Source organism: Oncorhynchus tshawytscha, linkage group LG02, assembly GCF_018296145.1.
Source record: "Oncorhynchus tshawytscha isolate Ot180627B linkage group LG02, Otsh_v2.0, whole genome shotgun sequence".
Classification (NCBI taxonomy): Eukaryota; Metazoa; Chordata; class Actinopteri; order Salmoniformes; family Salmonidae; genus Oncorhynchus; species Oncorhynchus tshawytscha.
This window is the reverse complement of record NC_056430.1, coordinates 23488213-23510898: the sequence shown is the minus strand read 5'-3', so window position 1 is coordinate 23510898 and position 22686 is coordinate 23488213. Positions and strand designations below refer to the sequence as shown.

Genomic DNA, 22686 nt, shown 5'->3' with positions numbered 1-22686 from the left:
ATAGTTTCTTAAGAGGCATACTTTTACTTGAGTAAATTACAATCTAAGTAATAGTACTTTTACTGAAGTACATATTTTCTGTACTCTACCCATCTCTGTAAATTATACATAATCTTATTATAAAATGTGGGTGAGAATCCACACTGGAGGAAAGTAGCCTAATCAGAGTGTTTCATCATTACACATCACCCCTTGTTCCTGTGGCCGAGCCCATCAAGGCTCTGATTGGTGAACCACTGATCAATTCACAGCTCTTTGTTTGTTGGCAAGATTAGGGATTTCACACAATGCTTTTAACATAGTGTTTTTCCAATTTACATATTTGACACACTTTAACATACATGATTACATTGTGCATGTTCATTTAAACAGTAGTTATTATTCAACATGTCCTCCCTTGGGAGTTTAACTCAAAATCTCTTTGTTCACGGCATTCCGATCTTCTTCCTATGCCACCATGTCTGTGTCATTTATCAGTTAATCTGACTGTTCTCTCATTGTTGATTTGATTGACTTATTTCAGCAATTTTCGGGCTTTTTGTATAGTTGTCTAATGTTGGTGGGGTATATAACCCTGTTTTAATGTTACTCCAGTCCTGAATCACTATGATCAATAAAATAGTTTTTCTTGAGTGTACTTTTAACAGACCTGAGATTTGCATTCACCCTATTGCTTACACCTATCCAGTTGTTTCAGATCAAGTGTCTAGGGAGAAGGGTTAGGATTTGTTTACGGACATGGCCTAACTATACTGGCTCAATAAGCACATGCGTGCCCTAGGGCAGGGGCACTCAAATACTATTTGAGAAGGTCCAGTCACACCAATTTCCTAGGTGACAAAGGTCCAGATGGATATTGTCATTTATCGGCATAGTAACAAATGCCCAACTCAAATCAAATCAAATCTTATTTGTCACATGTGCCGAATACAACTTACCAGGAAATGCTTACTTACAAACCCTTAACCAAATCAAATCAAATGTTATTGGTCACATACAGATGGTTAGCAGATGTTTAACAAAATGCTTGTGCTTCTAGTTCCGACAGTGCAGTAATATCTAACAAGTAATCTAACAATTCCCCAACAACTACTTAATACACACAAATCTAAAGGGTTGGAATAAGAATATGTACATATAAATATATGGATTAGCGATGACCAAGTGGCATAGGCAAGATGCAATAGATGGTATAAGGTACAGTATATGCATACTGCGGCAGGTAGCCTAGTGGTTAGAGTGTTGGGCCAGTAACCAAAAGGTTGCTGGATTGAATCCCTAAACTGACAAGATAAAAATCTGCCGTAGCCGTCATTGTAAATCAGAGTTTGTTCTTAACTGACTTGCCTAGTTAAATTCAAAAAATATATTTATGAGATGAGTAATGCAAGATATGTGAACATTATTAAAGTGGCATTATTTAAAGTGACTTGTGATCCATTTATTAAAGTGGCCAATGATTTGAGTCTGTATGTAGGTGGCAGCTTCTCTTTGCTAGTGATGGCTGTTTAACAGTCTGATGGCCTTGAGATAGATTTGATGCACCTGTACTGATCTCTCCTTCTGGATGGCAATGGGGTGAACAGGCTGTGGCTCAGGTGGTTGATGTCCTTGAGGATCTTTTTGGACTTCCTGTGACATTGGGTGCTGTAGGTGTCCTGGAGGGCAGGTAGTTTGCCCCCGGTGATGTGTTGTGCAGACTGCACCACCCTCTGGAGAGCTTTGCAGTTGAGGGCGGTGCAGTTGTCGTACCATGCGGTGATACAGCCCAACAGGATGCTCTCAATTGTGCATCTGTAAAAGTTTGTGAGGGTTTTAGGTGACAAGCCAAACCTACAATGCAGTTTTAAGAAAATGAGAGTTAAGAAAATATTGACTAAATAAACAAAAGTTTTAAAAAAGTAACACAATAAAATAGCAATAATGAGGCTATATACTGTACACGGGGTACCGGTACCGAGTCAATGTGCCCATGCGACCCCAAACTGTTCACACCCCTGTTGAGCATTTAGAAGCTTTATATAGGCAGATATATATATTTTTGCTATTTTAAAGCGTATTTCCTGCAATTCGGCTCCTTTTGTCTTATGTGTTTTTATATGATACCAGGGGTCGAAGCCCGGCCGATTCAAATGTTTTATTAAATAAATAAATTGTTGGGACACCATTTGTAGTATTGACCTAGTTCTGGGTCCAGATCCAGACCGCAGTCCACCAGTTGAGTATGGGGTCCCTTATTGGGACCATGGTTAGGTCATTGGTGCTTGGTGCTGGTGGCCTGGTTTCAAGATCTGCTAGGGGAGACACACTACTCTCACATTCTTAGCAATATACTGTATGTTAATGTAATTATTTGGCAACAGTTACAACACCCCTAACTGATCTAATTAAAATTGGTTTCTCATTGAAAGACGAGAATCTGTAGGATTAGCCCTTGAGCACAAATTATTACCACATGTCCGCTACCTCTCATGAAAATATCAGTATTTATTGATTCTATGTGGTTGAGGATTTCTCCATCATCTTCTTGTAGTCAAAGTGTGTCAAATATGTGTGTGTGTACGTGTGTATGTGCTTGTCCATAATCTTGCCAACAGAAAGCGCTGTAAATGGATCAGTGGTTCACCAATCGGGCTTTGATGGGCTCGGAAACAGTAACAAGGCATGGTGTGTAATGAAAACTTTTTTTGGTTGTTGAACATTATTCTTTGGGACCATCAGGTGACACACAGAAATGTTACTGCAGCGTTTCCATGAAAAGTGTGTAGAACTTTACTTATCTATTATTCTAAAAACATCAAATCAAATCAAATCAAATTTTATTTGTCACATACACATGGTTAGCAGATGTTAATGCGAGTGTAGCGAAATGCTTGTGCTTTTAGTTCCGACAATGCAGTAATAACCAACAAGTAATCTAACTAACAATTCCAAAACTACTGTCTTATACACAGTGTAAGGGGATAAAGAATATGTACATAAGGATATATGAATGAGTGATGGTACAGAGCAGCATAGGCAAGATACAGTAGCTGATATCGAGTACAGTATATACATATGAGATGAGTATGTAAACAAAGTGGCATAGTTAAAGTGGCTAGTGATACATGTATTACCTAAGGATGCAGTCGATGATATAGAGTACAGTATATACGTATGCATATGAGATGAATAATGTAGGGTATGTAAACATTATATAAGGTAGCATTGTTTAAAGTGGCTAGTGATATATTTACATCATTTCCCATCAATTCCCATTATTAAAGTGGCTGGAGTTGAGTCAGTGTCAGTGTCAGTGTGTTGGCAGCAGCCACTCAATGTTAGTGGTGGCTGTTTAACAGTCTCATGGCCTTGAGATAGAAGCTGTTTTTCAGTCTCTCGGCCCCAGCTTTGATGCTCCTGTACTGACCTCGCCTTCTGGATGATAGCGGGGTGAACAGGCAGTGGCTCGGGTGGTTGATGTCCTTGATGATCTTTATGGCCTTCCTGTAACATCGGGTGGTGTAGGTGTCCTGGAGGGCAGGTAGTTTGCCCCCGGTGATGCGTTGTGCAGACCTCACTACCCTCTGGAGAGCCTTACGGTTGAGGGCGGAGCAGTTGCCGTACCAGGCGGTGATACAGCCCGCCAGGATGCTCTCGATTGTGCATCTGTAGAAGTTTGTGAGTGCTTTTGGTGACAAGCCGAATTTCTTCAGCCTCCTGAGGTTGAAGAGGCGCTGCTGCACCTTCTTCACGATGCTGTCTGTGTGAGTGGACCAATTCAGTTTGTCTGTGATGTGTATGCCGAGGAACTTAAAACTTGCTACCCTCTCCACTACTGTTCCATCGATGTGGATAGGGGGTGTTCCCTCTGCTGTTTCCTGAAGTCCACAATCATCTCCTTAGTTTTGTTGACGTTGAGTGTGAGGTTATTTTCCTGACACCACACTCCGAGGGCCCTCACCTCCTCCCTGTAGGCCGTCTCGTCGTTGTTGGTAATCAAGCCTACCACTGTTGTGTCGTCCGCAAACTTGATGATTGAGTTGGAGGCGTGCGTGGCCACGCAGTCGTGGGTGAACAGGGAGTACAGGAGAGGGCTCAGAACGCACCCTTGTGCATGACAACCATGTTCTGTGTATGTTTGGTGGGAAATTAATGGAATATTTTCCTAACCCTCAGAAAACTGGACACAGGAATATTCTTGCAACATTCCCACGCGTGTCTAGAACATTAATATTGGATATCCACGTTCTGGGTAAATTCTGTTAGACATTTAGGGAATGCTCTCCTAACACTAATGGCAAAACATGCTAAATAGGTTTTCAGTAGGTTTTGCTAACATAAATAAAATGTTCCCCTAACTAATGGAAAGCTGGACACTCAAACTGGGTAAAATCTGGGTAACATTACAAAAACATTCTCTCTCCTAAATAAAATCTCTATGGTGTATTTATTATATTTATATAAAATCTAATTTTAATGTGAAAATAACATATTGATGAACAGCATATAGCTTTTCCTTTTTCCTGTGTTTTGTAGGATACATTCAATGTATCAAAATGTCTTTGAAAATACAATGCAATAGTCTATCTTTTGATTGGAGAAAACGTATTTTTCACTTAGACAATCAATTAGTACCAGTAACTCACATTTACCTATTTGCGGAACCTTGTGGGCTATGTCAAAATGAGACAATAAATTGATCATCCATTTTTGAAAGGTTGCTTTGATATTTTATTTTGCTTTCTCTTTACCCAAAATAATTTTATTGGTTTTCTCTCTTTTGCGATTGGCTGTCGTCTGTTTCCGGGGCTCACAGTAGTGACGTTTCACGGTCTGCTTTGAGACGATTTTGGCTAGAAGGGATTCAGCTTTTATCAAATTAACGTCAAAAGTTGAAATGTTTTGCGTTTTAGCTAACCCTTCCCATAACATAATTATCCTACGTTAATTATCATAACATGCTGCGTAAATTATCTTAACCTGTTAGTACGAAAAGTCTAATCTAACAAAAGCTGTATCCCTTCTAGCCTTAACAGCTTTGAGCTTGTAGACCAGTTTGAGAAAGACTGGGGGAGAATGGCTGCCAGTGGAGGTTAGCGTTTCTTGATTGTTTGTGTTGACGATTCAAACTTATTTAACGCATTTTAAAGTTCCATAATTCATTCTGAAGGATATATAACCGAGATTACACTCTGACAAAAGTAATAGACAATGACTTCTATTTTGTTTTAGCTACAAGTGAAGCTGTAAGCGAATGGCTTCTTTAAAATGTGTGCTAGCTAGTTAGCATTGCTATAACCTTAGCTAATTCGATCAGATAGATGGCTAGCTAGTACAGCCGAGTCTAAACAATTGCATGTCTTTGTATGCAAATGACAGTCGTGGCTAAGACTGTCAACCTGTTCGTAGCTATCTTAGCTTTTATTAATAGTTGTCAAAGTGTGTAGTTAGATAGTTGACTAGTTAATATCTACCGCTACTATAGTTAGCCAACAGAAAAGTAGATATGTCCAGTTATCTACAGTACTTAACATAACCACGTCTCATCCTGACGAACAATTAACGAAGGTTGGCCAGTTTACTTGGATAGCCAGTTAACTGGCTAGCTCCATTTCAACATCATCAGCACGATATCCTTAACGATCAAATTAGATTCGTGACTATCCGTTAGGTGGTTTTAGTGACCGTTTTGACTGGTTTAAGGGCTAAAAGATTGCTTTCTAGCTGCTTTAGCCGGCTAATAATGCCGCGGATGACTTGCTCTGGTACTATGCAACTGAGTTTCTAATCCGCAGAGCTAGCTGGCTTGTTGTGAAAAAGCCTCGTTGTTTTAGACGGGTCTTTGTTCTGTCATTAAGTTAACTCGAGCACACAAGTTGAACTGGGTGGGGAATTTCCATGGTACACTGGTAACGTTAGCACTACAAACAAGGTATCGAAAAGTAATTTTAGTTCAGTAATAGATTCATGCTACTTATCTCCACATGTTGTAGCTAGAGTATTTGTTCTCCACTCTGTAAAGTACACTTGACTCAATTGTGCTGCATATAGCTAGCTAATGATGCCACTAACGTTAAGTAATCTTATTTAGTACCAACATAATTTTAACATCTGTAGCCTTTTGTTTGTGACTCTTGTAAATCAGTGCTGTTTAATCCATCATTTTTAAAAGGCATGTTGTCTCTTTCATGTTTAATCCATCATTTTTAAAAGGCATGTTGTCTCTTTCATGTTTGTTCCATAGATGTAGGCAAGCTGTTACAAGTACAGAATGTGACTCCTGCGAACACAACCTACAGTGGGGTTGATGCCGTTCATGCCTGTAACATCCTCCAGCAGCTCAAAGCCTTGTATGATGAAGCACAGCTCACAGACATTGTCGTTGAGGTGGACCATGGCAAGACATTTCCGTGTCACCGAAATGTCCTTGCAGCAATCAGCCCTTACTTTAGGTAGGTCAGATATGTGAGGCGTTTGCTTGCTTTTAGTCTTTTACATTTGGGATATCACTTTGAGTTGAGGGAAATGTATTAGCTATGCTGAGTTTTTGAAGGGTCAAACCTTTATATGATAACAAATACCGCGACTAGCCTGAGTGCCAGTTTGTTTGCGCCATCATGCCAAATCTGTAACTTATTGTCATGTCAATGACAGCAATGGAGTAGGCAAGAGCCCAAAATATGCTGCAACACCTTTCAAACTTTTATGCATTTTCTGTTTCGTCTTCTTCCTACCAGGTCCATGTTCACCAGTGGCCTTACAGAGAGCAGCCAGAGGGAGGTGCGGCTCATCGGGGTTGAGTCTGAGTCCATGCACCAGGTCCTGGACTATGCCTACACGTCCAGAGTCATGCTGTCCGAGTCCAATGTCCAGGCCCTGTTCACGGCAGCCAGCATCTTCCAGATCCCAGCCCTGCAGGACCAGTGTGCCCTGTTCATGATCAGTCGTTTGGACCCCCAGAACTGCACCGGGGTCTACATGTTCGCAGACGCCTACGGCCACCAGTTGCTGAGGGAGCGCTCCCAGGACTACATACGCAAGAAGGTGGGTTTTATTCTAAGAACAAGCTGTTCTGTTCCACTGTTATGCTTCACTTTGTTCGCCTTTTGGGAAGGATTAATGTATGGATCTGTTGTTAATATGGCCTTATAACTACAGTAATATGAGAGCACATTGAAGTACATATGTTAGATGACACACTAAATAAGATTTAGATAAGTATCCCAGGTCTGCGTCTGTTAGTTGAGCATGCTGTGACAGATGAAATGTAACATGCCGTGCTGTGTTGTAGTTCCTGTGTGTGGCACGGGAGCAGGAGTTTCTCCAGCTCACCAAGGAGCAGCTGGTGAGCATCCTGAACAACGATGACCTGAACGTGGAGAAGGAAGAGCATGTGTATGAGAGCATTGTGCGCTGGTTGGAGCACGACAGCCCTCGCAGGGAGACCCACCTGGCTGAGGTGTTTTCTCAATGCATCCGACTGCCCCTCCTGGATGACTCTTTTCTCAGCCGCATCCCGGCCCCTTTCGCCTGCGCCCTCTCTCTGTCCAGGGAACCTGCCGAAACCAAGGCACGTCTCAACGGCTGCTCTCAGCGCCTGGGCATGACCGCCTCCGAGATGGTCATCTGCTTTGACGCGGCACACAAACACTCAATGAAGAAGCAGACCGTGCCTTGCCTGGACACTGCTGCTGGGAAGGTGTTCAAGCTCTGCAAGCCCCCCAATGACCTGCGGGAGGTGGGCATCCTGGTGTCATCGGAGAACGACATCTTCATCGCTGGGGGCTACCGCCCTAGCAACAGCGAGGTGTCCATCGACCACCGGGCGGAGAGCGACTTCTGGCAATACGAGCATGCAGGGAACCGTTGGCTGGCGCGTTCGCCCATGCTACGGGCCCGGATCGGCTGCAGGCTGGTCCACTGCTGTGGGAAGCTGTACGCCCTGGGGGGCCGTGTGTACGAAGGGGACGGAAGGAATGCACTGAAGTCAGTGGAGTGCTACGATGCCAGGGATAACTGCTGGACTGCCGTCAGCCCCATGCCTGTCGCCATGGAGTTCCACAGCGCTGTGGAGTACAGAGACCACATCTACATCCTCCAAGGTGAGTCGGGATAATGGAGCGACAATGGGATCTTGAAATGCAGTGGGAAAAAGATTCAGGAGAGGTATTTTATTTTTCCATGTAAGTTGACTGAGAACACGTTCTCATTTACAGCAACGACCTGGGGAATAGTTACAGGGGAGATAAATTAGCCAATTGGAAGCTGGGGATGATTAGGTAGCCATGATGGTATGAGAGCCAGATTGGGAATTTAGCCAGGACACCAAGGTTACCACCTCTGCTCTTACAATAAGTACCATGGGATCTTTAGTGACCACAGAGAGTCAGGACACCCGTTTTAATGTCCATTCCGAAAGACGGCACCCTACACAATGTCCACTATCACTGCCAGAGAAAAGAGTGCCTCCTACTGGCCCTCAAACACCACTTCCAGCAGCATCTGGTCTCCCATCCATGGACCAACCATGCTTAGCTTCAGAGGTAAGCCAGCCATGGGATGCAGGGTGGTATGCTGCTGGCAGGCGTAGGAGACTAAATAAATACAAAGCTACAGTTCATTCTTTTTTCAAAATGTGTCTTAACACTGGTGCTTCTCTTCTCTGTTTAACAGGTGAGTACTTCTTCTGTTTTGACCCTCGCAAGGACTACTGGGGCCACCTGTCCCCAATGAGTGTACCCCGGAGCCAGGGTCTGGTTGCCTTACACAAGAACTGCATCTATTACATCGCTGGCATCTGCGGGAACCACCAGCGCACCTTCACCATGGAGGTCTACGACATCGAGCAGAACACCTGGGCCCGCAAGAGGGACCTTCCCTTCGACCAGGCCACCAGCCCCTACATCAAGGCCCTGCTCCTCCAGGGCAAGCTGCACCTGTTTGTCCGAGCCACGCAGGTCATGGTGGAGGAACACGTGTTCCGTACCAGCAGGAAGAACTCCCTCTACCAGTATGACGACGAGGCGGATGCTTGGACCAAAGTCTACGAGACGCCTGACCGCCTCTGGGACCTGGGCCGCCATTTTGAATGTGTGGTGGCCAAACTGTACCCGCAGTGTCTTCAAAAAGTGCTCTGAGAGGACCTTGGGGAATGGGTGGCAGGTAGCCTAGCAGTTAGAACATTGGGCCAGTAACTGAAAGGTTGTTGTTCAAATATCCGAGCCGGCAAGGTGAATATCTCTGTGCCTTTGAGCAAGGCACTTAACCTTAATTTGCTCCAGCGGCGCTGTATTGATAAGGCTGACCCTGTAAAACGTCACATTTCACTGGACCTATCTGGTGTATGTGACAAACATTTATTGGGTTGAACCCCTCCGGGAGGAGGGAGCGTGAGGTCCTGCTTGTCTTGTGCCTGATTCTGTCCTGTTTTGCACCACAAGGGCAGTCAAGAGTTTAGTCTTAAAGCATTAACATATAAGGTTTAACACGATCAAATGGGGGTGCTTTCAAAAGATTGCAGTATTTGTTTTTTTCTTCCACTCAGCACCAAATACCCAAACTGATGCTTGTTTTACAGTCCAATGAATTATAAGTGCAATTATTATGTTTGCTTGTTGTTGAGCCATTTTGTTCCATTTAATCTTAAAAGCATATATAGGTTTAAAATTTTACAATTGATTGACATGCAGTTGATGGATCAGATGAAGTACCCTCTAGTTATGGAACCACGACATGTTAGCATAAAGTGAAAATTATATATATATATAAATCATTAATTTTATATATATATTCATACGGGTAAGATGAGCAGTGTTGCTCATTGGTAGGTTGTTAGCTCAGATTGAGGGTTTTTGTGTCTGACTTTTGTATTGATTTGAATGCTGATTGCTCCCTACAGCAAGTTCGTCTTTGTGGAAGTGTTTATTAGTTGTGTATGAAGTGTGCTAGTGATTTAGATCAATTTAGTATTATTGCCATGTGTGATCGGTATGATGCTATTTTATGAAACAAATACTTTGCTTTCAAGAGATTGCTTAAGTTGTCAACCAATGTGCTATTTGGCTTTGTTGCAGTTGGATTTATACTTTTTGAATTCGTAGACTAATGCAATGGACTCTCAGAGCTGGCATCCATTTTGTTGCAACGAGTTTCACATGCACAAGTTAGACGATTCACTCTCCACATTGGAGAAACGAGCAGGGCGTCAGATGTGTGGTTGGCCAAGATAAGTGCGACATTTCGAACCAGGCAACAGTTTGCTTTGATAGCAACTTAAGAGAAGTCAGATAAGGAATGAAGGGACATGGTTCAGGCTGATGCATTGATTTGGCCAAAGTGTGGGCAGCTCGCTGCAGAATAGTCTTTTCTGGGGGGGTTTCAGCATGTCTGGTATTCATTACAATCTGCTTTTAAAAAGTGTTTGGGTTAACCTACCTCTTAAATGCCAAAATGCATTTAAGAACTTGTTTTGTTTCATCTGAAAAGTTGATAAAGTTTCAATTAGCTATAAGTAAGGAAACTTTGACACAGTTAGGTAGGGCTGGGACGATACCAGTATTGTGATACTCGCTATTATTATGGCAAGGAAACAAAACATGAAGCAGATTTAACTTCTTTAGGATAACAGTTATAATGTTGGAAACAGACCTCATTATGTTATCCGGAGTCACCTTTATTTATTTTCCAAACTATAGCGCAATATTTTACATACAGCGGGTTTTTAAAGGGCCAAAGAGGGTGGTCTGCTTCGTGTTTTCATTTTTGCCATTGATAAAATATTGCAATGCTGGTATCGTCACAGCCCTACATTTATGTTTATGCTAGTTGAAGTGGATTACATTTTGTTTTCAAGCTTAATTTGGGTACTTACCTTTGCTCGTTGAAATGTTTCAATATTTGCCTGTGTGGCTGGCTGCTGTACAGTAGTTGTCAGAGGAGGAGTAAAGTAGAGATTGTTGGTGTGTAATTTAGTCCAGATCCCATTGTGCCTATGGGTGGGTGGGGGCATCCAGATAGTAGCCTGGTGAGGTAGTGTGTCTCAAGTCTTATTGATCATTGCACTGAATCACTCTTCAACGGTCCGTCACTGCAAACTTGACCAAACAGCACCCACCTGGACAGAGCATTACCACAGAGAGTGCTTCTTTTATACATGAATCCATCTGTATGCTATGACATTGAGAGAAACTAACAATTGGTGCTGCTTTTTTGATCTTGTATATATTAAATAAGTAACAGCAATTGACTGATGTTCCCTATGGAACTGTAACAAATTCAATGACGTCAATTTCCTCATGCAGGTTCCTGTATCATCTTTGCACTACATATGATCATTTATTTGATCTCATATTTAAAGCATTTCCCCAAAATATATCATTGACCACAAAGCAATCTTGGGAAATGCAGTTCTGTCTTCACAGAATTTCAACTGGAGAGTAGTATGAAAACGTTCTGTTTGTAGCTGTGGACATGAACTTTTGTGAAGAAAAATACTGCACATCACTTGGCACTGGTTTGATCTGGCCAGAGCAGTGCCCTCCATGGGTGAGGAAGGAGAAAAGGGGTTTCCTCAAATGCCTAAAAACTTACGTGGGAACCAGGAATGGACAACTCAGGATTTCTATTGATAAACAGTACTGTATTTAAATGTCTTGTTTCATGTGTAATATACGTTTGCTGTACTTGCACAGTTTTTTACAACTTTTTTTTCTTTTATAACTTGAAAAGTAGAAATGTTATTTTCAATGGCTATTTTTCCATTTTCTATGTTTAGTTATAGTAGAGCGACTAATGTAAATATTCTCAGTAGTTTTGCTTTACCAAAACTTCACAATAAGCAGATCGGTAACTCCAATGTTACATTATCTCCAACACATCAGTTTTGTGAAATACTTAAAGTGTACAACGAATCAGCCAGTCAATGTGCTTTTTGTGCAAAAGATATAGTTGGCCTTGTGTGGCCATGCCCAAGCTCATTCAAGCCCTGTATGTATGCATCCTGCATGGATGGCTACTACCAGTAGAATCTTACTGCTTTTCTTTTTGTTTGCTGGTTTGTCTGTGTAGTTTGGGGAATAGTGGTGGTTAGCTAAACTGTGAAATTCACATTGCACATAATTTGAGAATAAAATGACAAGTGAAACCATAGTGACTTTTTTTATTGCCATATGATTATTTGGTGCTGAATGAATGTTTTCTAACCTTTTATTCCCCTTGTAGCCTATACTCTGTGTGTGTGTGTGTGTGTGTGTTATGCATATGTGTGTGTATATATTATGTATGTTTGTACATATAGCTATTTTTGAAAGTAGGCTAACCTAGATCACATTCATGTGACATGTTATGAGACATGATACCCATCACCAGTTAGTTACAAGGTTGCAACTTTTGGAACAAATAGACCTAGTTGACATCCCTGAGTAGCGACATTCTTGTGACCTTTTTAGTGAAAGATAAGACAATCAGAAATAGATTTGTGTTTAGCTAAAAGATAAACCGGCCAGAATTGATAGCCTAGGAGCCTAAAATGCTAATTCCTGGACTTTTGGGAGCAGAAGACAGTCACCGTTATAATTCAATGAACCAATAGGGGCAAATGAGGTACACATGTCTAAAGTCGACTGAAAAATCAAATCGATGTTTCAGAAACGTTGTGCGTGAACTGGGAGTTTAAGTTCTGCGCTGTTCGTCACCAAGGTAAGATCGTTTAATTTTTTTTGTCTTGCATCCAATGTAAAATATTTTGACGCGCTTCAACTTTCTGTTGTATGTATTCCAAGTCGGATATCCACGTGTACAAACCACATTTGAGTCTTCGTTTGTTGAGGGTAGCACAAATCATCATTAGGCTACTTCTGAAATTACATTATTAGAACCTAAACTAAAGTGCCCTCGTTCGTTTACGTGCTGCGGTTTTGCGTCTCATCAGGTAGACTGATGCAACTTCCATATCCCCCTGAGACACGAAAAAAACAAGTTTGGCATTTTTCCACATAACATAAGTGTTGGAGGTATAAAAAAAGTGAACAATTATTTTATTTTATTGTAAGTTCAAAATTGGCCTCTTTAGTGGTCATTATGGTGTAAATATGGCAACATTTATATTTCAGTCAATGGGTACAGTAGATGAAAAACAAAGTTGCGACATCCGGGTGTCCACTACAGAGCACATTTCTTGATAAACTCGTATTTAGGTCTTATTTAATGTCAACAAAATATATTACACAGTCCTGACACCCTGAGTCAAACAATTGGTTTGGGTAAATGAAGTGATGATTTGATTGACTGCTCTCTGTAGTGATTCATCTGCTTTCTAAAAAAAGCTACATTCAAGATTATGTTTTTGCTTTCATGAAACACTTAGACCATCATCCTCCTCTCCTCTATCAACAGAAACATGTCCCCTGCACCAGCATCTATTCTGCGGGACACCCCTCCGGACGGGGGCTGGGGCTGGGCCGTGGTGTTTGGGGCCTTCATCTCTATCGGCTTCTCGTATGCCTTCCCCAAAGCCCTCACTGTCTTCTTCAAAGACATCCAGCTGATCTTCGGTGCCTCCTACAGCCAGATTGCATGGATTTCTTCCATCATGCTGGCAGCAATGTATGCCGGTGGTGAGTAGACATGCATGTTGCCAAGCAGCTCTCAGTCAGCATTGAGTCAATTATGACCACAATGCACAGATTATGTATTAAGGGATGCATGGCTTCTATGGAGCGTTGCAGTTGCTTGTTTTTTCATCCCTAAAATGTAGGCCTTCCATGTGAGGACTCGTTGTAATAGCTGTAACTGATCAAGAGTAATGAGTATTGCTATGTTCAAATTATTATGAATGCCTAAAAAGTAAAGTCTGTGTGCAGTTGTCTCCTCTAAAATCATATATATTATTCAGGGATAATAACATCTGTTTGTAGTTTATTTAGTAAGTTTACTAGTTGAAGAAAATACTGTAGTAGGCTATTTAAGATGAAAGACAAGCAATTGTAAGTAACCTAAACTACTTAATCATGTTGATAGAATAAACACCTTGTTACCTCTTACTTTAGTATAATGATCTTTGACAGCAACCTCTTTCTTGGAAACCTGTAAATAAAATGTATTGAGTAAAACAAACTGCTAAACCAGTGGCTGTGTCTTGCTGCCTATTGTTAGGCTTCATATGGAAGGGTTAGAAATGGGTTGTTCATGTGCTTTTGCATCTGACACGAATTTGGATGTTTAAACAAACCCACTCTTTCACTTATCATTGGGGACGTGCAGCGGCAGGTGATTCACCCTGGGGCACGTTCAGTAGGCCATCATGGAGTGATCCAGGTCACAAATGTCTGCAAATGTTATTTATTTTGTCTATCCTTGCTCTGTTTGCATGAACATTTGTATATTCATAATTGTCAGTCTGGCTCAAGTGTAAGCATGTTTTATAATGCACCTTCAATGACTCATGAGATGACACTGAGATATTATAATATAATGATCCAATTGAAGTTGGAGGTAAATCCATCAGTGGCTGCAAGGTTAAAAGACGACAGGGTGCCTGACTCACCTGCATTCACCAGCATAGAGAATTCTGTGAAATATTCCCACGCAAAGTGGCAGAGGCACATGGCTTTATCATATTGTCCTTGACTCTGCTTTTGCAATGTCACACAGTGGAAAAAGACAGGGGGAATATATCAGACATGGGTTCAGTACATTTGGGCCTCACAACAAGTCCCTATGGGACGAACGTGACAGCATTTCAGGGGACCTATGACTTAGGGAGCCAGAGTGATAAGGTTCTAATGGGTGAGGAAATTGTGATGATGTCTGGGATGCCACCCCAAAGTGACACAGTCACTAGGAGGACACGGTCTGTATGTACACCTAGTCTCTATATCCACACAGGGTTTGCTAGGCTGAATGAATCTGATCAAGCAATAGCTAAGGTCACTGCTAGGATGAATTTATTTTATGTAATAGCTAATCCAGAGATTTCTTCTGTATCTTGTAAATATGAAAGTGCATCTTTTTATCTTTCGATTCAGCTGTAGTAAAAAAAAAAATATGTTTGCACTGTAATGACTAAACATAGCATTTTACATTGATAAAAATGATAAAATACTAGATATGGAGAAAGAGTAACTCTGTAGGTGATCATAAGCAGATTTGATTAAAAACAAAACAGAAATAAAATGAGGATGCTAGTTATTATTTGAACATGTGCAGTGTACAGCTGCTTTTATATTAAGTATAACACCAAGGTCATTGTCAGAATGTCTAACTGACGAGGGAAATTATTTGTTTTTTCACATTTCAACGTCCTTTTGATGTGCATAAGTCCTGATCAATGTAGAACGATTTAAGATGTGTTTTTTAATGTATGAAATCAATTTTGGACAATGGATTCAGCTGTATGCCAAAACTGTAATCTTCTTATTGTTTACTAGGAATTTTCAATTATCACCCACCTTGCAGTATCATTCCAGCACTGACTAGAAAGTCAGCATGTTGAGATTTCAATATTCGTGTCAGCCTACATATTTTTTTGATTGATGCTGAAGGGAATGATTTAGTGACTATTTAAATCCTCTGGTTTTAGCAGGGAACAGAAGTGGGTGTTAGGTTGTGTGATACTAAAGGACTGTTGTACGTATTCTCTGTAGCAGGGTTATGAATGAAGGATAAAGAGAGACAGAATATAGACGGCTATTTAATGATTGATCATACTTTTTTGTGGGAACATTATCAGGAGACATGCAAATTAGGCACTGGTCTGCTTTGCTTATGTAGGTAAGATAACTATTTAGAACATCAGCCATCTATTCACGCCCGACATAAGTTACTTTGTGTGGATATTTGAACAGCAGTGCATTAGGGGTAACGTAAGATCAAGGGTTAGGTTTCGGGAGGGATCTATCGGTCCGATGTCAACTGCCTATCTATTATCTCAATGCTGCATGAACCTAAGACGAACACTTTCTCTCGCCTTTTCATCTCTCCTCTTTCACTTTTTTCTTTGCAGGACCTATCAGCAGTATTCTGGTCAATCGCTATGGAAGCCGGCCTGTGGTCATAGCTGGTGGAGTGATGTGTGGCATTGGTATGGTAACTGCTTCTTTTGGCAATACCATTACGCATTTGTACATATGCGTAGGAGTCGTTGGAGGTATGGTACCCACTCATACCATACATTTGATTGACATGGCTTGTTTTGCGATTGATGTGTATATTATGTGTGGGCCAACAGAAACAGAAATCACTTGTTTTTAATGCCATTAAAGTTGACTAATGAGAGATACTAATAGTTTCTGTAGGCCTAATCCATAAGCTTACTATATGCTCTAAATGTGAAAACCTAAGCAATTTAATTATTGGTTCTATTGAAGATACTGTAGTGGATTCATTATACATAAAACACAACTTTAGATATAGGCCTCATAGTTTTCTTCAGGAAAGACATCTGGCACAATGGCTGGATGTTGTGTATGTGAAGTAGTCTCCTGACAGGGAGACTTGTTTATCCCACCGCTAGACCAACCCTCTCCCATCTCTCAACCAGCCCTGGTGGTGCTCCTTTAGGAGTATGTATCCTCCCTGGGTGGCCAGGTCTCCCTGGCATACAGTCTGTCTTTTATTTTTTTAACCTTTATTTAACTAGGCCGTCAATGACGTTCTAGGAACAGTGAGTTAACTGCTTGTTCAGGGGCAGAACGACAGATTTGTACCTTGTCAGCTTGGGGATTTGAACTTGCAACCTTTCGGTTACTAGTCCAACGCTCTAATCACTAGGCTACCCTGCCGCCTGGGCCCAGGGAGTCTCTCAGCCCCTGGGCTTGGGCCGGAGCACTGTGAGGACAGCGCAGGTGTAATTAAGACGTCATTAAGGTGTTAAGGTGTCATTCCGGTTTCCAGAGAGTATGGTCTACCAGGACCCCTGTTCTTTCCCGTAGGCTTCAGTCCTGGTCCTCTCACGGGAGTCACCGCCATCCTCCACCCAGCGAGACTCATTAGCCAGCGCCAGGCCCGCAGGCCTGGAAGATTAATAGAGGGAGGAGGTGGCTATAGCTATAGGGCCTTGTGTTGTGTTCTAATCTCTCTGCATCCCCTCTGCCCTGGCCCGGTGAGATGAGCTAGCTAGGCTAACACACACATCCCTTTCTCACATACATCTTACCAGTCTGTTGAAAGCTGCCACAAACACCCTGTGAGTTTAGATGGTAGTTGAGATACAGAACTCCTTGTAAATGCAGCTACCATTTAAATGGAAGTGATTTTCTGAGTTTGTACCCTCTAAAAGATATAAATAAAATGAGTATTAATTTCTAATCAGTGTACTTTAATTCAATCAAGTTGAGACAGCCATAATTGGAGGTGAAAACTAATCAAAATCTGTGTTGGCATTATGCCATTTTAATCCAGGAAGAATGCATACTAAGAACTATTTTTTTTATCTGTACATTTCGTAAAATAAGGCTTTGGAAATTGTGTAGCTCAGTGGGCATTAGTGTGGAATTGTGAGCAGAAGACATTTAGCAAATGTTAGAATGATGGAATGGGTCAGTCGAGGTCACTACCTGGAGCTCTACATCTTAAAGTGAAGACTCATTTAGAGAATAAGATGCTCATTTACAGGCTGAAATGCTACTAAATTGGATTTTTGGGAAAGGAGGTGGTAGTGAATGGACTACCCGGAGCCTGTAATTTATTGCCATTTAAATGGAGAAATCATTTCTGAAATTATTCCTGCTTTCCTTAATGAGATTTTAGTAGGCAATGTTCAATGAGTTGGAACCTTAATGTGCACAAAGTAGAATTGGTCTTAATTTAATCCTGCAGTACCAGGCGTTTATGTCAAGGTTTTAGCCTCTGAAAATGGAACTTGTGAACGTGACTGCTCTCCTCTCTTGTATTCCCGCAGGATTTGGTCTTTCTTTTAACCTCCAGCCATCCGTCACCATCATTGGGAAGTACTTCCAGGTCAAGAGGCCGTTAGCTAATGGGCTGGCCATGGCAGGAAGTCCAGTCTTCCTCTGTACCTTAGCACCTATCAACCAGTTCCTGTTTAACCAATTTGGCTGGAGGGGCAGTTTCTTCATCCTGGGAGCTCTGCTGCTCAACTGCTGTGTTGCCGGCTCTCTCATGAGGCCCATTTGTCCAAAGCCAACTGGAGGCCAACTCACGCAGACAAACGGAACCCCAAAGAGACCTACCACTGACCGGTCTGAGGCCCAGGTGAATGGACACAACACACAGCTTGAGAAAGGCTGTTTGGAAAACTTCAACAAGTTTCTGGACCTCTCGCTCTTCAAACACAGGGGCTTTCTGATCTACATCGTAGGGAACGCGGTGATGTTCTTTGGTTTCTTCGCCCCTGTAGTGTTCCTGGCCCCTTATGCCCTGAGCCATGGCTTCGACGAGTATTCCTCCGCCTTCCTCTTGTCCATCATGGGCTTCGTAGACATGTTTGCCAGGCCGTTGACAGGGCTGATGGCTAACACTAAGTGGATCAGGCCCAGGATACAGTACTTCTTCAGCTTTGCCATCATCTATAATGGTTTATGCCACCTGCTGTGTCCCTTGGCCAGTGGGTATGGGGGGCTGGCGGCCTACTCAGTGTTCTTTGGCATAGCATTTGGAATGGTGTGTGCCCTGCTGTTTGAGACGCTCATGGACCTGGTGGGGCCTCAGCGGTTCTCCAGTGCAGTGGGACTGGCCACCATCATAGAGTGCTGCCCCGTACTCCTGGGACCACCTATTGGAGGTAAGCCTTCACGCTGCACACAGCCCACATTCCCACTCTCTCTAAAGTTAATACACAACCATACAGCTCTTAGACAACTAATGCTATGACACCTTTAGACAAACGTACTCCCCATTGACAAAGGACAAGCACTATTTTCCCTTTAGTCAACAAACACTCTCCCTCCATTTCCCCCAAGACCACCTCTCCATGGTCATTTAATACATGGCTGACAGTATCCCAGTGTTACGCATGCACTTGAGAGAACCTTTATTGTCAGAGTATAGGAAAAGTCCTTCTTTAGAATAACTTCGGTAAATAAAGCAGAAAATGGATTTGGAGCAGAGAAAACCCACCAGTCAGTTGTTCCCCTCTCTCTCACTCTGCTCCTCGGTCACAGCCGTGTGCTGCATGCTGCATGGTGCCGGAGTGGAGCCCAACTACTTTCCAGGGTGTCATTATTGTAAGACATTCCAGTAGAATTGGATTATCATCGGTGAGCAGGGCGGCCTGGAGCGCACGGCCTGCCCAGAGAAAAGCAGTAATTGGTCACGGTTTTTTACTGTTGTAAATAAGCCGGGCCGCTCTGGCTTTCAGGGCACGCCCGCTAGAGGATTCGTCCTCCACACAAATGATGGAACATTTTTCGGAGCTAAGAAGCCGTAAGTAAGGGTAATGAAGGTCTCTCTGCGACTCTTTCTCTCAGTCTATTTTCCCCTTCTCTCTTTACCGGGTCCCCTCGGTCTAGAATAGACCTACTGCCACTGGCTGCAAACACAAGCTTAGAGAGTTTCAGTTATTGGAGTTACGGAAAACTTTGACCATTGCGATGTTACCAACTTCATTTGATTAGCTGATAATACTAGTCAAATCATTGACCCTAACCCCAAATCCTAATTAGCGTGCCCACTCTGGTACACTTTACTATGGCATAAATCTCTCTCAAAATCTAAGGTTTAAGATGAGAAAGACATTTCCCAATAATAGCTTACTACTGATGAAATGAACATCAGGAGTCATTGTGCAAGGTTATTCCAAGACGGGTCTTCTCTTTGTAAACCACAAGCAGTGAGTTTTAGAGGACCTTTTTCCTTTCATGCTTTTTAGAGTGTGTAATCAAAAAGGTTATGTTTCCCGCCCATATTTCCCTGAGATTACTAGGGATAGCACACATTTTGAAAACTCTGTCTCCTACAGCCCACTTTCATTTTGGTCTTATTTGGCACAGAGGAGAACTAACAATGCTAACATTCTCTGCTCAGCCCAAGCTGTTAAATAACACATTTCCATGGAAGTGAACTTGCTTAGTCTTTGAACCACCTGTGGGCTTTCTCTGACAGAATACAAATGTTCTCCTCAGAGTGCTGCTAGAGCCCATCTCATTTCACAGTCTCTGAAATGGCAGACAGACACAAACGGTGGAGTGAAAAAGGAGGGAGAACGGGCTCTGTCAGAACACACTTCTCTTCTCCATACAAACTGGTTGTCTGTCTAGTCTGTCTGGTAGAAGTAGGATCACGTTTGTTGGCATTCCTATGCTTCTCTCTCCTCTGCAGAGTTTTAATGATGTGTAAATGTATAGTCCTCCTGGTTGTTTTGTGCGACCCTGTTCTGAGGTGCTCATTTAATGTGGGTAAATAAGCGCCTCCCTGCACGTTGAGCGTTATTCTCCAGAGGGCACAGTCTCTACATTTCCCTTTACAAGTCTCCTCATTACAGCCAGCCTCGTCATGCGGGCTTTGCGGGCCCCATGCCTCCTCCCAAACCTGGGGGTCAGCCTAATTAGGAGAAAGTGAGGTAATTGGTGTAATTAGCCTTTTGCTTTCGGTGTTTAATGAATCTCAGTTCAGACTTCACTCATTAGAGGCCCGTACCTGGACCATAATGAAGCTATGAATACATTTAAAAAAGAGGTGACTCTGCCAGATGGACTTAATTACCATTCAGCCAATCAAGGGTTGCCTTAATGAGGGTGATGGTCATCTGCACACACCCACAGGATAGAACGCCATTAATCAGACCATGTCCCTGTTGCTGCTTTGTACTGGACCACGGGCAAAGTGACCTCCACACACACACACACACACACACACACACACACACACACACACACACACACACACACACACACACACACACACACACACACACACACACACACACACAGAGTGAGAGAGACAAACTCATGCCCCCATCATCAACTTAATTGAAAATTGACTCATTAAGACCTGTCTTTTAATTGGTTTACCTAACCTGAAAACTGCCCTTCTATTTAACAACCTAACTCTGTGTTTATGTATAGTGGGGTGTTGTGTTGATTGTGTCTCCCAGATGATTCAATAATGCCAGACTCGGTAATTGACCATTAGTTACTGATGTTTGCGGGAAATGAGTCCATTACAGATAAACACCTCAATATAAGTTTGAAATATAGAGAGCAATCAAAGGCCCTGTCTCATTGCATAAACAAGGCAATCTGCAGTCTTATCAATCTGATAAGATACATAAAAGGGGTGTGGTTAAATCATGTAGTGTCGCTGTGGGTGTTCGAGTGCTTGGAACTATAAGTTTCTTTCTGCATTTTTATAAAAACTGTGTTATTGACATAGCCTTGTTCTGTTTTATATTCTCTACCTATATAATTAATGTTGTTAAGTTTGAAAGAATACAAGATAAAATAGCTGAAACCATTCAAACCAATGAGGGTTCGGAACTTTAAAGCCAATTATCTCAGAGTCCTCTTTTTACAGATAGAACCTTCTAGTTCCAAGCTCTTGTCTTATACTTTCTAAAGTTATTCATTGTGAATGAATTAGTCAATGACCTTCAACTGAACACACAATAGCTTGGGAAAGTTTACTGTTGTCACAGTTGAACTTCCCTTCATTAATCAATTTAGTGGTTCCTACAAACATCTGACTTGCATGATCCTGCAAATTGATATACAGTATGCACAGACGGATGGACAGACAGTTGATTAGATGTTGACTGTGGAGGCTGAGTGAGTTGGGGAGGACTGCAGATCGATCCCGGGGGAGGTTCAAGAAGCTTATGGCTCCAATCTGATATAAACTCCATTTGTCACTTTTCCTCTGAAGCGGGCTAGATTTTGATCGTTTTCAGAATCGACATGGCCACACTCCTGATTTGTTCTGGTGCAGCAGCCAAAATTGCCTTCCCAGAGAGCCGTGGCAAGCAAGGTCAGGTGTAATGGCTCCATGTCATGTCTCCAGTAGGATCTTCTTCTCTACAGAACAGAGTTTGAAAAGCACATCTAAACCATACCCATGTTACACCTCCTGATTCACCTCGTGGAGAGAGATGGGGAAAGGCTTACCTTAACCCATAACAAACTGTTGATAGGAATATACTATAAGCAGGGGGGATTTTGTGGGCATCTTGTCTAACTATCCTTCCTATAACTGAACTTTTTATCTGATAGGGGGGGAAACTTAGCTACTTTATGTAACCTTCAGTAACATCTCCCCTCTCCTCCCCTGCAGGAGCCTTGGTGGACACCTTTGGTGACTACAAGTACCTGTACCTCATGTGTGGAGCGGTGATGGTGTTCGCAGGACTCTTCCTCTTTGTTATGAACATCTACAACTACAGGATGCTGGAGCGGGAGAGGAGGCAGGAGGAAGGACAGGTAGAGGAGGGCTGTGAGGACCAGGAGCAGGGCCTGGGGCTGGGGCTGAGGGAGAGGGAAGAGCCCTCCTCAGAGGAGCAAGGAGAGGCAGGGAAGGAGGCTAAGAAGCAACAAATCCCCTAGGGAGACGAATCAGAAGCGGAAGAGACTAAATTAAGCCATGCATGATACCACTGTTTACAAGTACACTCTCATATATTGATGCCAGTATACAGTATATCAGTATATAGGCCTACCCAATACTGTATATAGTCCACCCCCCCCTACACACACACACACACACACACACTACTACTACTACTACTTCTACTAACCTTGGAGGGGACACTCCTGAAGT

General features: G+C 42.4%; 2 protein-coding genes across 2 annotated transcripts; both read left to right on the top strand.

Annotated features, from left to right (window-relative positions):
- The first annotated feature begins 4783 nt into the window (after nucleotides 1-4783).
- LOC112219232 (kelch repeat and BTB domain-containing protein 8) lies at nucleotides 4784-12127 on the top strand. Its single transcript, XM_024380418.2, has 5 exons — nucleotides 4784-5074; nucleotides 6227-6434; nucleotides 6720-7026; nucleotides 7274-8084; nucleotides 8656-12127. The coding sequence occupies exons 1-5, from the start codon at nucleotides 5059-5061 to the stop codon at nucleotides 9117-9119; spliced, it is 1806 nt and encodes a 601-aa protein (XP_024236186.1). The 5' UTR covers nucleotides 4784-5058; the 3' UTR covers nucleotides 9120-12127.
- Nucleotides 12128-13378: 1251 nt separating this feature from the next.
- On the top strand, nucleotides 13379-22472 carry LOC112262994 (monocarboxylate transporter 2-like). Its single transcript, XM_024438926.1, has 4 exons — nucleotides 13379-13595; nucleotides 15983-16126; nucleotides 17879-18721; nucleotides 22204-22472. The coding sequence occupies exons 1-4, from the start codon at nucleotides 13379-13381 to the stop codon at nucleotides 22470-22472; spliced, it is 1473 nt and encodes a 490-aa protein (XP_024294694.1).
- The last annotated feature ends 214 nt before the right edge of the window (nucleotides 22473-22686 follow it).

Excerpts from the sequence above, each read along its gene's own strand:
- LOC112219232 (XM_024380418.2), top strand. Across the intron at positions 7,027-7,273 it reads AGGACTACATACGCAAGAAG|TTCCTGTGTGTGGCACGGGA; the intron begins GTGGGTTTTATT and ends GCTGTGTTGTAG. Across the intron at positions 8,085-8,655 it reads CCACATCTACATCCTCCAAG|GTGAGTACTTCTTCTGTTTT; the intron begins GTGAGTCGGGAT and ends TCTGTTTAACAG.
- LOC112262994 (XM_024438926.1), top strand. The coding sequence starts at position 13,379 with ATGTCCCCTGCACCAGCATCTATTCTGCGGGACACCCCTCCGGACGGG. Across the intron at positions 16,127-17,878 it reads ATGCGTAGGAGTCGTTGGAG|GATTTGGTCTTTCTTTTAAC; the intron begins GTATGGTACCCA and ends GTATTCCCGCAG. Across the intron at positions 18,722-22,203 it reads CCTGGGACCACCTATTGGAG|GAGCCTTGGTGGACACCTTT; the intron begins GTAAGCCTTCAC and ends CCTCCCCTGCAG.